This window comes from Sarcophilus harrisii, chromosome 2 (assembly GCF_902635505.1).
Source record: "Sarcophilus harrisii chromosome 2, mSarHar1.11, whole genome shotgun sequence".
NCBI lineage: Eukaryota > Metazoa > Chordata > Mammalia > Dasyuromorphia > Dasyuridae > Sarcophilus > Sarcophilus harrisii.
Genome location: NC_045427.1, coordinates 448153913 through 448171363, shown reverse-complemented (window position 1 = coordinate 448171363; position 17451 = coordinate 448153913). Strand labels below are relative to the sequence as shown.

General features: G+C 35.6%; 1 protein-coding gene across 1 annotated transcript in view; it reads left to right on the top strand.

The window, feature by feature from the left end:
- PSMB7 (proteasome 20S subunit beta 7) overlaps window positions 1-17451 on the top strand; it is an 80919-nt gene that overhangs the window by 30257 nt on the left and 33211 nt on the right. Inside the window, exon 6 of the mRNA XM_003757110.3 lies at window positions 7596-7654. Within this exon, the coding sequence (XP_003757158.1) occupies window positions 7596-7654 (59 nt within the window). The remainder of the gene's footprint in view (window positions 1-7595; window positions 7655-17451) is intronic.

The window sequence follows — 17451 nt, the reverse complement described above, 5'->3', positions numbered from 1 at the left end:
TATTGGAGTGGTTTGTCATTTCTTCAGTGGATCACTATTGTCAGAACTCTCTATTATGTTTCTCTAGAGTAACCATGCATGGCTTAGCTTTATGGAGTTACACAAGACCTTTCCCTGTGATAAGGCAGCGATCCAGGAAGGAACACGTACACACTTGTTCATACTCAGGTTTCAATTTTACAGATCTTTTTTAAAAGATTGGCACACAAGTAATCAAGCACCAATATAAATATGCAGAAGTCTCCTGCTTTCATATTTTTATGATGATCCAAAACATCACGTTATTTTGCCATTAGATAACAAATCAAGATGACAGAACTAAAGCCTTGTTGAATTTTCTCTGTTGAAGGTCTTCAGTGATGAGGACTTTCTCCAGAAATGGTCCATTCTATTCTAGGAAAGCTCTTAAATGTTAGGTTAATTCTTCCTTTTATAAAATCTCTCTCTCCCTCTCCTTCCCCTCCCTCTATACTCCTCTCCCTCCTTCCCCTCTTTTTTTTTTTTTTTTGGCTTAGGCATTTGAGGTTAAGTGACTTGCCCGGGATCACGCAGCTAGGAAGTGTTAAGTATACAAGGTCAAATTTGAACTCAGGGCCAGTGCTCTACCTATTGTGCCATTTAGCTGCCCCTATATATGTATCTCTAGAAATATCTCTTTGCAACTTCCCTCTACTGTATCCTTTTGACTTACTTCAAAAGATTCTCCAGTCCATCACTTTACATATGCAGATTGAAGCCCCTTCCTCCTTTGCATCATAGAATTCATTGCATGCTGTGGGCAAAAATCACTATCTGTTGACCATCCTGATAATCCTTCACTTTGCTGATAAGTATCAGTATTCAAAGTCTTTCCTGTTTAGTAAGACCTGCCAGAGTATGATCTTGTCGGCATAGTCTTTGAGAAGAAAAGATTTTACTTTCCTACATTGGTGTAATGAAAAGAATGCAGATTTTGAAGTTGAGGACCAGAGTTCAAATCGCTTTTTTCCCCTACTCTCAATATGACCTCAGCTAAGTCATTCGGCCCCTTTAGGCCTCAGTTTTCTCAATTGTAAAATGAGAACATTGAGCTATCCTGCATTTCAAGACTTTCCAGCCCTCAATCTGTGACCCTGTAATTTTAATGGAAGTATGCAACTTATATAGAGTTACAATTGATCTTGTATATTTACCCGCATATAATATATGGTTTTATTAGTTGTATAAGAGAACTATTAGATGAGAGGACATCTAGTAATCCTTTCAGTGGTTTCACTTGTTATATATTGTATTTCAACATGTTGCTCAGTCTAACATTTGATAGAAAGGATAGCTTCAGAGATTTTTTTTTTTAAGGAACTAAGGATAGTTAGATCCTGAAAAGATAGTAACCGTCACAATATTTGAAGAATTGTAATGTGGAGAATAGACTATTTTATTGTGTACTAGAAGGCAGAAGGAAGTGTCAAAGAGACAGATTTCTAGAGCTACATAGGGAGATTTTATAAAAGGAAGAACTAACATTTAGGAACTTTCTTGCAGTGGAGTGGGCTACTTCTGGAGGAAGTCCCTCATCATTGAAGGTCTTTAAACAGAAACTCAATAACTGCATTGGACTTGCTATAGAGAGGATTCATCCATTCATCCAGGGTTTGGGACTGATTGCTTCTTAGGTCTTGTTCAGTTTTTTTTTTTTTTTTTTTTTTTTAATATCATTAGTTTCCTTTTTAATTTATTTACTTTATACATTTAAACATTTATTTTGAGAAGAGAGTCCAAAACTTCACTAAAGTGCCAAAAAGACTCTATGCTACACAAAAAGTTAAGGATCTCTATTCTAGTGAGATCAGAAGTGGAAACTATATACTACCTCCCATCTACTTGGTGCTATCCTAAATCACAACTCGTGGAACGAAGGCAGAAATACCTAGTGACAAAGAGTTGGGCAGCTATAGAGAGTGATTGCTGACCAGCTTTTTTTCCTCCTCCATTTGCTTCTGGAAAGGTCATTCATAGAATCCTAAAATGTTATGGTTGGAAGCACCTTAGAATGCAGAATATTAAACATTAAAGGAACCTGAGAACATAGTAGAACCTTGGATCACAGAGGTACCTCGTTGGAACATAAAACAATAGAGTATGAGAGCTGGAAAAGAACCTTGGCGCGATGATCAGATACAACCTTTTTATTTTATACAGTAGACCTGGAAGAGAAAATTATTTGCCCAATCAGGTTATGGATGTGAGGGCAAATGAGTGTATTCTAGAGGGGGAGAGAAGACAGGATGAACAGAGATAGGTAGTTTGACAATGTGCTGCTTGTTTTTCAGAAAGAAAAAAAATAATTTGGTATGGGAGATATTTTTATATGGGAAAATTAATTTTTTTTAATGGAACTTGAATCTTAAAAAAAACACTTGGTGGGGGGGAGGATTAGGAAAAGTCTTTTATCATATTTTTTGATGATTCTTGGGGTCATGTACCATAATGCAGTGGGAAAGGATTTTAAATCAAGACCTGGTTTAGATCTGTTGCTTCCTATTTTGTAATCTTGGTAAATCACCTTGATGATAGCTAACGTTTACATAGTCCTTACAATGTGCTGAGCATTGTTCCAAGTGCTTTACAACTATTATCTCATGTGATCTTCACAATAATCCTTGGAGGGTAGGTGCTTTTTTATTATCCCCATTTTACAGATGAAGAAACTGAAGTGAAGAGATGTTAAGTCATGTCCAGGGTCCCACAACTAGTAAGTGTCTTAAGCTATATTTGAATGCAGTTTTTCCTGACTTTAGGCTTATTACTCCATCTAATATTGCTTTAGAGCTCCCCCTTGGGCTCATTGTCCTCATTTTAAAATTAGAATGTTAGGATGATAGGGAGAGTGTCAATGTGAGGCTCCATTACAGCCCAACCCAGATTAAAATACAATTTGAGAAATGTTTGATAAGCAAAAAACACAGCACAATATGATGTTAATTTGATGTTTTCTAAGTTAGTATGTGGCCTACAAGAATTGAGTTTGACACCACTTGACTAGATGACTTATCAGGTCCTTCCAGCCATAAGTCACCTGATCTGTAAGTGGTTAGGTTGAGAGATGAAAACTGAAACCTAAAAGTTTTGGGGGAAAAATTGTTGCCCAAAAAAAAAAAAATCATTCATCTCTGAATTATCATTCCATCGCTCCACTACCTTTGAACTTTCCCTTCCATCAAAAATTCAGGAAGAAAAACATTCAAAACATCAAAGAGGTTTTGATTGAATATGCAGCTTTCCATACCCATAATGCCCCACTTCTTTAATAAAGGGTGTAAAATGACTTTCTCATCTCCTCCCTGGGTTTCAGTTTGATCATTATAATTATACAACATACAATTTAGTTTTTTTAAATATATATATGTTTTTGTGATTTTTTTTTGCATATTCTTTTGGTTTTATTTTACTTTTTATCATTTCATATAAGTCTTTTCATTTTCATCATTTCTTATTGCACAGTAATATTTTATTACATTCTTGTTAGCACAACTTTGTTAGCCATCCTTTAGTCAGTGAGCATTTTCTTTATTTCTGTTACTTTATTACTACAACTATGATGCATATATGGCTTTGCTTTCTTTTTGACATTTTTGGGGCATATATGTCTAGCAGAGAAATCTGAGTCAAAGGATATGGGTAGTTAGTAAATTTTTTATTAGCATAATTCCAAATTGCTTTCCAGAATGCTGGGACCAGTTCACAGGTCCATCTTTATTGCAATTATTACTTATCTTTCCACTGCCCCTCCAGAACGTACTATTCTCCCATCTTTTTTTCCTCCAACTTTGCCCGTTTCTTGACTATAAGGTCAACATTCAATTTAGTTTTATTTTTTAAAATTTTATTTTATTTATTTTTGAGTTTTGCTTAAAAAAATAATCGTCAACAAGTGTCAATTAAGAGCTTTTATGCCAGGCTTTTTTTCTAGGCCCTGGGAATTTAAGTACAAAGAATGAAACTCCTACTGGCAAAGAGCTTGCATTCTAATGAGAGATTTGCATTTCTTTTTCTTTCTTTCTTTGTTTTTTAAGTGTTCTAGAGCAATTTTTCTTTTGGTTGTTAAAATTTTGCAATTCTTTTGAGAACTGTTTATATCCCTTTGGCTACTTAACTATTTATTGATTCTTGATGCTATGTAGTTGTGTTAATTTCCTATTATTTATCAGACATTTATTAGATATAATTTAATGTAAAAATTTCCCCTCCCCCCCTTTGAACAGTTTCTTAGTTGCATTGAGTTTTTTTTCCATGCAAAAATTTTAGTTTCATATAATAAAAAATACCTAAATTTTATATTTTGTAATGATCTCTCTTCTTTGGTTCAGAATTCTCCCTTTCTCCATAACATTTGTGAATTTTTGATTGCCAGCCATTTCCCCTCTTTAAATTTTTTAATGCAACCTTTTATTTATATGTAGGTCAAGTATCCTTTTGGAACTTATATTGGGATATATGATGTTGCATGCTATTCCATCCCTATTTTTGGCCAATCTTCTTTAAGATTGTGGTTCTTGTAACCTTTATCTAAGATTTGTGTTTAGTGATAGAAAGAACATTGGATTCATATTCAAAAACCTGTGCTGAAGTTTTTGCCGTTAATATTACCAGCTTTGTCATCTCAGGCAAATAGCTTGCCCTTTCTGGACCCTATTTTTTTTTCCTATAGGTAAAATAAAGAAAATGAGATCTCTAACTTTATCTTTCTTCTAATACTCAGTTCTTCTAATACTCAGAAAATATTTTTTTTCTCATATATATAACAAGCCCATAGTAAATGTTCAGTTATTGACTAACAGTACTGTTTTGGAAATCAAATGGGATAATATATATAAAAATTGAAAACTAAAGCACTATTCAGATGTAAAGTCTACTGTCTACTACAATAATAACCTGTATTGCTATAAAACATTAGTAGTACCTTATTAATTTTTTCATAAGCATATTCCTTTTCCTCCTTATGCCCAATTGGATAACTCATCGCTGAAGTCTGAAGCTGTGTGCAGGACTAGTTCCCTTTGTTCCATAGATTAGTCTGAAGATGAATGGAGCAAACATATTTTCTACCTCTTAGAATTGCGACTTATAAATGATAAAATAGTGTGTATATATAAAACATTTTGTAAACCTAAAAATAGCTATATACTTGTAAGAGATTGTAATTCTTTACAAGAGAATGTAAGCCCTTGGAGGCCTGAACTCTTTCCTTTTTTTTTTTTTTTTTTTGGGTGGGGGGGGTCCTCTGTAAAGCCAGATCTACCAGCTTAATAGTTGCTTAATTCATGCTTTCAAATTGGATTGAATTTCAAGCTCTTGGGGACTGAGAAGATTTGTGATTTAGTTACTAGCAGGCAACCCATAGTGGAAAGCTTACTGTACTGGTGACTTTGGACAGTTTTTCACCTTTCTGTTTCTCTACTTGGGCTCTCTACTGGTACTCATTTTATTCTTCTTCAATTTGGAGTACTAATCTCAATTCTGAAATTCTCTTTGAAGGTTCCTTTTAGTTTTGCTATTTTATATTCCAAAATTTCTTCCATCTTTAATATTGTCTAATATTTCTAATATCCACGGTGCTAACACTGTATTTCCCAAGGTCTCTTCTAAGCCCAACATTAGGTGATTTTATACTGATTTGTTGTGAGAGCCCTGTTTTATATATCGCGTTTATCACCATCCCCTTTGAAAGGCTTAAGAATTCTTTAATTTTCAGTTTTAATTTTCTTAAAGAGGAGGGGTAAAAAAAGAAAGGGGAGTTGCCTATTGCTCTAGTGCCTAAATGAATAGTCATTGCTTGTAATACAGGTCCACACTCTCTGCTTCCTACTGCTCTTAGATGTGATGTATTTGGTACTGTAAAGGTAATGATCCTCAACCACAGCAATATTCTGTAACAGGAGTATCTGTCATATTCATTGGGATTACCATGTTCATTGATTTGTGTCTGTAAATCTGCTGTTTCTACCCTTTAAATTTGATCTATAATTGGACCTCCTTAAATGGTTCAGATAAGGCAGTCTGTATTTTCTCAATGTGGTGTCACTGTCAGCGGCTCCTTTTTCATTATACATTCAGTCGACTTGATAAAATCAGCAGGACACCTCATTTGAAACTGTTTAATCGCTGCCTTTTTCCTTTGCTAAAACCATTGAGGTGGTCAAGCGATGTACACAAATCATTTTAAATAGAAAATATGGTTTTCTCTGTGACCCAGCTAAATAGATAGTGGTATGCAAAACAAGTTAAAAAGTCATAAATGCCAAAAAAATCTTCTAATTGGAGTAAAAAATTGTGTCCAACTTTATTCTTGCTCCCAAAGTAGAGCGGCCTGAAATATTGCCAGGATCCAGTAAAGACAAGATGATGGTTTTCTAAAGAGTCACTCTTTTCTGAACAAAGCAAGTTTAAAATTTCAAATAGTGCTGAGCTGCTTTTTTTTTTTTTTTTGGAATATCCATGAATTGGGAGCATGTACTTATTTATAACACTGGGACCTTTGCAGTACTTTATTTGAAATGAATTTGGTAGCCAGTTACAACAGTGCAGTAATAACCTTTGAACCAATCACTGTTGAGATAATATATTTTTGTTTCCTTGTCTGTCATTTTGGGGCCACTCAGTTGTTACTTGTCAGAGCACACACTGAATATAATCGTCCCAAAGCCATGCTCTGTAGGAGTAGTGAAAAAGTGTGGTGGTAGCAGCTTGAGGTCCCATTACTGTTGCCAGGACATTACTTTCCTCCCAATGTGTCATTGCTGGTGTGCTAGTGTCCTCCCTGTGTGTCAAGGTGGCTATTACCAGGACAGCTCATTAAAACAATCTAGTCTTCTAGCATGGTATTTAGCAATATACCCAACAACCTGCCAAAGCAGAAATGTGGGCCATAGGAATCAAAGTGGAGCAGAATATATAAAGTGATGTGGCATTCTTTCTTTTTTGTGTGTTTCTTTTACACATTCTCTCTAACCTCATTTTCATGCTTCAGCAGTGTAGAATAGTTGAAAGAGCACTGGGCATAAACTTGGAAGACCTGGATTTGAGTCTTAGCTCTTATTTACATTGATTATGGACACCTGTCACCCTAGCTTTACTTATCCATATTTTTTTCATCTGTAAAATGGAATAATAATACTTATAGTGCCCATGTCATAGTGTCAAATGTTAAAGTAAATAATAAAATGCTAAGCAAATGTGAGTTGTTATTATTTTGTTATGAATAATATATTCTCACTCATGCTAGTAATTAAAGCAGGGCTTAAAACCAGGCTTTTTTGAGTTTTGTAAGTGTGAATATTATTTGAAGAAGAACATGCTGGGTATATATGGGCTAATTAGGATTGAACATTTTTTTCACATTTCAATGTGACTTTGTAGTATTTTGCCCTTTTTCAACAGCATAGACTTGGGAAATTGGACATTTTTTAGGCAAAAAAATTAAGTAAATCTTTTTGAGTGCTGGTTGAAAAGTATATTTCCTTTTCTTGTTTTAGTTTTTCTTTCTAACAAGGGGGTGAGATGGGACAATGTCTTAAGATCTCTTTCAACTCTAATAAGCTGAATCGTATTTCTTATAGGTTCTGGGTCTTTGGCAGCAATGGCTGTATTTGAAGATAAATTTAAACCAGACATGGAGGTATGTAAAGCTGCTGTGTTTCAACCATCTTCTATAGAAATTTTATAGTGGATTTTCTTTAAAAGAAAACTTAAGTTCATTTGTTTCAAAAGCACTGTACTCTATATAGCTATCTATGTACCCATCTCTCTAATGTTCATGTTAAAAATTGATAACATTCCTAAAAAATCCATGCCAAAAGAAATATGGTATAGCAGGAAGAGTTAGCCTTAGAGTCAGATGGCCTGAGTTTGAATCTAGGCTCTGGCACTTAGAAGTTTTGTAACTGTGCAAGTTACAAACCTTGTGCAGACCTTGCTTGTTTTCATAAAAATGAGTTGCACGAGATGATCTCTGAGATCTGTTCTGCAGTTCAGCTCTACCTTTTTGTCATTCTGCAAATGTTTCTTTACATTCTCTAATTGGGAATTCAAAATAAATGTGAAGTAAGTAGGACAGAAGTTTTTCTGATTTATGAATGAAGGGACTGAGATATAGAGCAGATCTCTGACTTACCAGTGGTAACAGCAGAGCTAGAGTTCAGAGAAAGATTTTCATGGTCCAAGCCCACTTGTGTTGAGTTCCCCCCCCCCCCCCCAATTCCATTTTATCTGGAGCCCATTATTAAAGAATTGATTATGGACACGTCTCTTTGCTTTACGAATCTTGGTTTTTCTCATCTGTAAAATGGAATGATAATACTTATGTTTCCTGTATCATAGTATTAAATGTTAAAGTAAATGTAAGTCAATTTGAATTGTCATTATTTGTTAGGAATAATTTATTCTCACTCATGCTAATATGCACAGAATACTAGAATGGTTAATTTTATATTTGCCCAACATTTCACTGTTATTGATTTCTGTCTTACAGCAATTAGTAGTTTGTAACCTCTTGTGGGCTATTGAGCCTCATCATCCTTTATAGTATCGGAGACTAGCATGTCATTTCACTGGAGTTTGGAGTATACATTTGTATCGTTTAGTGATTGACTAGTCTACTCTTCTGTTCTGCTCTTTGGAAATAGGAATAGTACCTGATATTTATTTAGCACTTATATTTTTAAAAATAAATTCTTATTGATTTATTTTTCTATGTTACTTAAATTTTTCCCCAGTATTCCTCTTCCTTTTTGTTTCAAGAGAGCAAACCAATATAATATATACTTTTTTTTTTTAAAGAAAAAGAGAAAGAAGAGGAAAAACCCTAAAACCAATCCCTGTATCAGAAAAATTTCAAAATGTATGTATAATCCACAATTGTGGACTTTCCACTTCTTTAAGGAGTATCACTTTGAATTTTGCAAAGTATTTGCAGGATCTTCTTAATTTAATGACATGAGATTTGAAATTTTCATAATGAAGATGAATAGATGAGATGACTACTACATGGCTTGAGGGCCATTCTCCTGGCAAGTTCTACCAATACCAGGATAAATCAAATGTCTTCCTCCCAGCCATATTAAAGGAACACCATGTCATGTGGTAAACTTCAAAATGGTGGCTGATTTGTTCTTTCACCTTGGGGTGCAAATGGCACAATTATACATGTATGATGTTAGAGTATCGCAAAATCCTGGAGGGAAGGTTCACAGCTTTTTAGGTCTGTATGGTTTGGTCCTTATCATGGCATCCGAAGAAGATGTATTCATTAATGGACCAGGCTTTTCCATAAACAGATTGGAACACTGGTTTCAAAGGGACCCTAATTTATATAGATCTTTTTTATTTCTTTTTCCAGATAGGATGAGAAATAAGGATTATCTTCTGAACGACATATCATTGAATCTTTTTTAATGATCAATATCTTTCCTATTTTCAAGACTTTCTTTGTATTCTTTCATTGTTCTCGTAATCATATTTCCGGAACAGAAAATGAAAATTGTCATTGACTCTTAGGACTTTAAAAGTAGAAAATGCATATAAAATCAAAAGAGGCTTGAGGGGCTTTAGAATAAAGAAGTTTAGACTGTAGAAATTTTAGACGTATAAGAGACTTTTGAACATAGCATGATACTATTGGAAAGGATTATAGAACACAGAATATTAGAATTGGCAGGATGAAGCCATGGTGTCGTAACTGGAGCATTGAGTTTGATGAAGAAATCCTAGGTTCAGATTTTGTAAGAACTGCTAACCATATGACTACAAGTAACTAAACTTCTTGGGGCTTCATTTTCACAATGTACAATGTACAGCACATGCACATTTTCCCTTTGTACAGTGAGGAGGTTAGATTAATGACTTCTAAATTCTTTCCTATCTCCGTACCTATGATCTTAAGCATCTAGAGCATTGAGCATAGACTTGTCACAGTTAGAAAGGACCTTAGGTCATCTGGTCTAATTGCCATCTTAATCAGAAATTATCCCTAAAATATCCATGACAGGTGGTCACACAGTCTCCACTTAAAACTTTTTTCTTCCTTATACATTGAAGACTTATTTCTGAATTTTGTAGTTTTGTACTTGTGTGATATAAAATTACTTTTAGAGGCAGCTGGTTCCATTTTTTGAAGAAGTTTAATTGTTAAGTGCTATCCTGTTAAACTTATCCATTGATGCTAGTTCTGTTCTCTTTGGTAAATCAAATCCATCTTCCACATAACATCATTTCAGGGAGTCTTCTCCATAGTAGTTTTCATGATGACATTGTAGTATATATCTTTTTAGTTGGGTGTTATTTATCTTTGCCTCGTCTTTTGAGCAGGATACTCATTTTGTAAACCATGTACAAATCTGGGAGGAAATAAGCTTGTTGGTTTTATGTTCAAGATAATTATTGTCTGTCCCTCCCCAATATTCAGTTGACTGATTTAGTTTGATTTTTAACCTACTTGATACATTTTGTTTAAAAACAAAATAGCAACCAAAAAACCAACCATTTCCACCAAAACTAGAGGGTATAAACTCTGAAAGGTTAAGAGTTTGGGATGTGAAGAATTTAGCAACTCTTTTTGTTTCCCTCCCATGTCATTAGAATTGAACCTAGAAATGAATGACATGTAGGCAACATTGTCCATTGCTACCAAATTTTCTCAGGTTTTTTTCCTTCTTGGATTTCAAGTCAGATGAAGCCTTGGGCAAGTAATTTAATCTGTCAGGATTTTTATTTCCTCAGTTGTAAAATGCATTGGACTAGAGCATTTTTAAAGTCGTTTTTCTCTTACATTTTGTGTTTCTCTTCAGTCCCTTTCCAGGTTTTAGTTCTGTTCCAGCAATCAATCACTAAACATTTATTTAGTGAGTACTATGCATTATAAGTGCTAAGTGCTGGGGATACAAAAAGGGACAAAAGATAGCTCTGCCCTCTAAGAACTTACAGGCTAATAGGGGAGACAACATGCAAACAAATATGTGATAAGCAAGGTATATACATGATAGATCAGAAATAATTTAGAAAGAGGAAAGCCCTAGAATTAAGAGGGGTTGGGAACGTTTTTCTTTAGAAGGTGGATTTTATTTGGGACTTAAGGAAGCCAGAGTGTCTTGTTTGAGGAATAGGAAGGAGGTTTAGGTTACTAGATGAGAATGTATCTCTTGGGGAATTGGGGTATAAGAACATTGGAAAAATAGAAGAGAGCTATGATATGAAGGGCTTTGAATGCCAAATAGAGTATTTTGTATTTGATCTAGGAGGCAATAGGGAACCATTGGAGTTTATTGGGGGTGGTAGGTAGGGAATGGTTGGATCTGTACTTTAGAAAAATAACCACTGATTTAATGGAGAATGAATTGGAATGGTGAGAAACTTGAGATAGGGCAGGCATACCCATCAACTGTCTATTATATTGGTTCTTAAGTGAGATAATAAGGATCTTTATGTAATTGTTTATAGCATCAGGATAGAGGAGGAGGAATATTTGAAAGATGTTACAAATGAAATGAATAGGCCTTGGCCACAGATTGAATAATGGGGGATAAGTATTAATGAGGAATTGAAGCTGATTCCCAGTTTGCAAGCCTGAGGAACTGGGAGGATGAGATAGACTTTTTTTATTTTTATTTTTATTTTTTTATTATAATAACTTTTTATTGACAGAACCCATGTCAGGGTAATTTTTTTACAACATTATCCCTTGCACTCACTTCTGTTCCGATTTTTCCCCTCTCTCCCTCCACCCTCTCCCCTAGATGGCAAGCAGTCCTATATATATTGAATATGTTGCAGTATATCCTAGATACAATATATGTGTGCAGAACCAAACAGTTCTCTTGTTGCACAGGGAGAACTGGATTCAGAAGGTAAAAATAACCCGGGAAGAAAAACAAAAATGCAAACAGTTTACATTCATTTCCCAGTGTTCTTTCTTTGGGTGTAGCTGCTTCTGTCCATCAGATGAGATATACTTTATACTAATAGGGAAGCTAGGAGCACAAGGGTTGGGGAAAAGATGTTTTTGATTTTGGATATATTGAATTTAAGATTATTGAACATTCAGTTTGAAGTGCCTGAGTAGCAGTTGGAGATGCTCAATTGAAGGTCGGTAGAATGTTTGTACTAGGATGGGTAGATTTGAGCATCAACAGTGTAGAGATAGTAATTAAATCTGTGGTAGCTAATGAGAATACAAGTAAAGTAATTAAGAAGGAACAGAGAAGAGGGCCCAGGACAGAACCCTGAAGGACAGTTATAGATAAGAGGAAGTGACTGAAATGAATATATATCTAGCAAAGAAGCAGTCAGATAGGTAGGAAGAGATCCAAGTGAGAACAGTGTCTCCCAAACCTAAAGAGAACAGAATGTTAGGAGGAGAAGGTAAAAAGCAGGGTCAGGGATCAAGGAGAATAAGGCTTGAGAAAGGCCATTATTTGGCAACTTAAGAAAATTTTAGTAGCTTTAAAGCAGTTTCAGTGGAATGATAAGGTCAGAAGCCAAATTAAAAGGGGTTAAGAAGAGAGTGGGAGGAGAGAATGTGAAGGCCCTATTCTAGAGGGCCTTTTCAAGGAATTTAGCTGCACAGGGTCAAAGAGAGATAGGATGCAATAGTTAGCAGGTGTAATAAGTGAAGGCTTTGTCAGGATGGCAGAGATGTGGACATGTTTGTAGGCAATAGGAAATGAGCCAGTCAGAGAGAAATTGAAAATAAATGAGAGTGGGGGTGGCAGACAAATGGGGGGAGCAATCTGTTAAAGGAGATGATCAAACAGGAGGGTCATTCGTCTTGGTAAGGAATATGACCATCTCATCATATGAGACAGGAATGGAGGAGAAGATAGTAATTGAAGGCATCTGATAGAAGATTAAAAAGAGGGAAAAGAGAGCTCTTTGGTTTGGCCTCAGTGTTTTCTATAAAATATGGGGCAAGATAAGAAAATGCAAGGAAAGGGAAGCATGACAGGTTTGAGGAGGGATGAAGACATTTGGAAGTCTTATTGAGGAGGGTGGGATATTGAGTTAATAAAGGAGATATAGTTGGATTGCTTAGAATCAGTTAACATTCCAGTTGAAGTTGTGGAACATAAATTTGAAGTGAACCCAGAAAGAATGATTGCATAACTTTCTCCATCTTTGTTCAGCAGCATATGTGAAGGCAATAAATAATGAGAGTAATTTAAGATTGGAGCATGAAGCTAGGGATTCAAGAGAGGAGGTCAGTGGAGAATTGAATTGGTTCACCAAGGAGTCAAATTGGGGAATGGGGAGAGTGATTATTGCAGGAGAGATGATGACTCAGCAGAGAATTGAGGGATCAAGAGTTTGAAGGTTACAATATGAATGAAGAGTAAGAGTTTGTATGGGGTAAAAAAAATCCACAGATTATGGTTAGATATGGGGACTAAGAATTCTTGAACACAGAAATGGTGTTATATTTGTGACTAATGGCAACATCAGTGATATGACTATCATTGGGTGTGGCTGAGTGGAGTAGAGGAGTAGCTCACAAGAAGTGAACGGTTGAAGAGCTTGGTGGTTGAGGTGTTTGAGGGAGAATAAGTGTGTATATTGGAGTTTCCTAGTCTAAGGGCTATAAATTGGGGAGGAAAGAAATTGTAAACCATGTCCTAAACTCATTGAGAAAAGAAGGGAAATGCTATGGGTGTCTGTAGACAAGGGCAGTCATGATTTTGGTTAGGTGGTGAATATGAATAGCATGGATTTGAGTGATGGAAGAAGGAGGAGAATCTGGAAGTAATATAGAAGAGCAAGGAATAATTGCAATTCCTCTGCTTTAACCAGTGAGCCAAGAAAAATGATCATTGAAGATGTGGGTATGGGAAAAGGGTGGGCAGAGGATATGTATCTTGAGGCAGGAGTGAAGATGAGGAGAAGGGGTGAGCAGAATAGGAGAGAGGGAGCAGATTTCAGTAAGAACTAGTAGATAAGAGAAGAAAAGGTTTAAGTCGAAGAGAGATTTATTGCCTAAGAATAAGCCTTCCAGAGGGCATTATAGAAGGCCTGGTGGTTGAAAATTTGGGATGGGAAGTTTGAGGAGGATAAGAATGGGGAATTGGGAGTTGGGGGATGTATTTGATGGTGATCTACAAGAGTTCAGAATCCCTGCCTGGCATATAACTATGATATGATTGGGATTTGGCATCTGGTATAACCAAATGTGAGAATGTTCAATGAATAAAGGGGGAGCCATTCCTCTTTCCAGTGGAGGTTGAAGAACAGGCTGGAGGCAAGTGTCACATGAAGGGGAAGCATAGTCCTGCTTCATGGCTCTTTTGTTTTTACCTCCAAAAATTAAAGATTAGGCAGGAGGAGATGAAGTTGAATTTGTACAGGAGGAGAATGCAGTTCCATTCCCCAGTGTCCTTCATTCCTCAAAGGACAGATGTAGCAAGAAATTGAAGACCTGAAGTCAGAGGATAGATTGCTCCTCTTTGCACCTGTGGTTCTCCATATTCCCAATTAGGAGATTGGACTGACAGTGGAGGTTGCCTCATACTGGCCCGTATGGCTTTGTGGTAGATGGAAAACACCTGGCCTAGCCCCTTAACTCTTCCCTGAGGGGACATGCTATGCCCAGCAAGAGGTGGAAGACACAAGGTACTTGTTCTGTCAGATTCTGTAGCTCTTCTTTTCACCTGAGGAGGCTGGCAATGAGCCATAGCAGGAAGCAAGAGACTTCCTGTAAAGTGGAATGTCCTTTTGGGCAGATGGAAATTGCTTAGGCTGGCCTGTGGCAGCCTTTCCTCAGGAGATACGTTGTGCCCAGTAGAAAATGGAAGGCGCAGTGTGTTCACAACTCCATTGAGCAGTACTGCAGTCTTGATAACACTATGCCCTGTTGTCATGTTCCTCTTGGTGAATACAGCAAGTGTGTGATCATATAACCCTTTCCTCAAGGTCTAGTAGTTTTATGAAGATGCATATACTATTTATAGTTGAATGAAACATTTTTTAATATCTTGCATACCTAGATTGTTACCCAAGACTAACTACTTCTATGAGATTAAGTTTTATAATAAAAGAAATCCTGGGGATGGAAAGAGGAAATAAATTGTGGAAATGTCTTATTCTGTCTGTACTTTAGATAGGAAATTGAAGTTCAGTGAAATTAAATGACTTGTCCATGATCATGAAACTAATAAGTCAAAATGACTGAACGCTTTTATGATGATGAGAAATTATGAGCCCAAGTTGTTTCATTAGTATCTTTTTGTATGAAACCACTTGGATCTAAAGAAAAAGAGCAACTTAGCTTTGGACTATTGTTTTGAAAGCTGCCAAATGCCTTTCTTCTGGGACCTTGGGTGCCTTGTTGGTTATATGGTTTTTCTACTGGTCATGTTTATCATTCAGTATAGTTATAGTTCATCTAAAACTACAATCATGTCCACTTTGTTGCTTCGTGAAGATCTAGACAAGATCCAAACTCTTAACTAGGTCGATTATTCTAAATTATCTGAGTCTCACTCTGAATATAAATGTAAGTTTGTGTATAGAGAAGACATTTTGTGAAAAGAACATTAGACTTGGAGCAAAGGACTTCATTGGAATCCCTACTATTAGACTACCTCGGTTGCCTTCACTCAATTCTGGGCACTCCACATACCCATGTCCATGCACACACACCTACCCATACTCTTCAGATATCATGACGCTTTATACTTTAATGCACTTATTATAGTTTCCTGATTGTGTGTCATATGCTATAGTCTACTAAATTATAACAGTATCCATTAAGGTAACTTTGTCTTACCGAAAGACAATGTGTGATGATGGGAAGATCACTAGTGTGTATCAAGAGCCACTTGTGACTAGACAAGTTTCTCTGAAAACTCATCATCTTTTTCTGTCATGAGGGAATCATTAACTCTTTAAACCCCTTGGGATAGTAATGGGAAAAGGTGCTTAATTCTTAAGGCATTATAGAAATGAGAATTATTTTATCTTTTGTTTTTAAATGTTTCTACAGAATAGAAATTTTCTTCTACTGGTAATTCTCCGTTGAAATCAATAAGTGACATTGAAGTTTTTCACCTCAGATTGTTTTTTGTATCTAGTTCAAGTACTCATTAAATGTGTAGTTCTTATGTGATGTCATCCAAATAGTTTCCCCTTTGGTTGGAAACTGTGTATCCCTTTAGTGAATTGGCATTACAAGTAAATAATTTGGTCACTATGCTCAAATTTTTTTCTTCTGTTAACAAAATGTGGCTAGGAGAGTTGTAGTTAGTGATTTTGTATTAAAAGTAATGGTGTCCTGCTCTAATTAGGAACAGTAAATAGATCCCAGTATCCTCTGTAGATGAGATTATTGTGTGGTTATATTTTCTCAATGTGAGATTATATTTTCACGTCATTTTTCTCTAGTATTCTTAAATAGGATGATTCATGAAAACGTAGAAAAAATGAAAAATGTTAAGTCATTAAAAACAAAGTTTGAAAAGTGAGCATAAAATCATAAACTGTCACATTTGTGAACAATTTTTGGCCATAAAATCTTGTAATGTGAGAACTAAAAAAATATTTAGAATATAGACTGCCTCAGCTGTAATTGGATAGAACTGGAAGAAGCTAAGAGTATAGAATATAGTATTAACAATTGGAAAGGACTTTGGAACACAAATGTCATAATATAGAATATTAAAGGGAGAAGGGACCATATCTACAGAGAAAAAAAGTGACTTGTCCAAGATTATACAATAAGTCATTGGTAAGCAGTCTCTACAACCTGGGTCTTGAACCTAGGTCACTTGATCCCATTCCATTGTTTCATCAATGACATTGTGAAATATTACTGAGTTTGAAAATCAAAGATGAGTAATTACTCATCAACTTGCAACTAGTACTGAGATTCTTTTCAGTAAAGATTTCTTATAGATATCTGAAATGGCCATATGGTACAGTGGATCTTTTGTTTTTGGAAGTCCAAATATTTGAATTTGATTCCTGTTCTACTACTTTTTGAACCTAGATACTTCACTCAAACTCTCTGAGCCTCAGCTTACCTTTTCTGTAACATTTTGTCTAATTTTTCTTCACAGGTAGAAGAAAGTACTTTGTGAATTGTAGAAATTTGCTATAGAAGCTACCATTATTGTATAACTTACATAAAGGGCTTTGTAAAGCTTAAAACACTATGTAAAGGCCAGATATTATGAGTATTTCTTTTGTGACTCTGTTCCCAAAAAGTAGAATAAAAATGAAGAGCTAAAGGTTATCATCAGAAAAATGTCAGGGTAAAAAAAAAGATAGGCCAGTTACATGATTAGATGAAGGAATTATTGGTGAATAATTTGGGTGCTCCTTTCAAATCCGTGCAATGTCAAGACAATAGAAGGACAATATCCAAGATATTGGGTGGGCAATCCTCCCATTTTCCCCTTAGATTTGTAGGAGGACATAAATGAGAATTGCACAGGA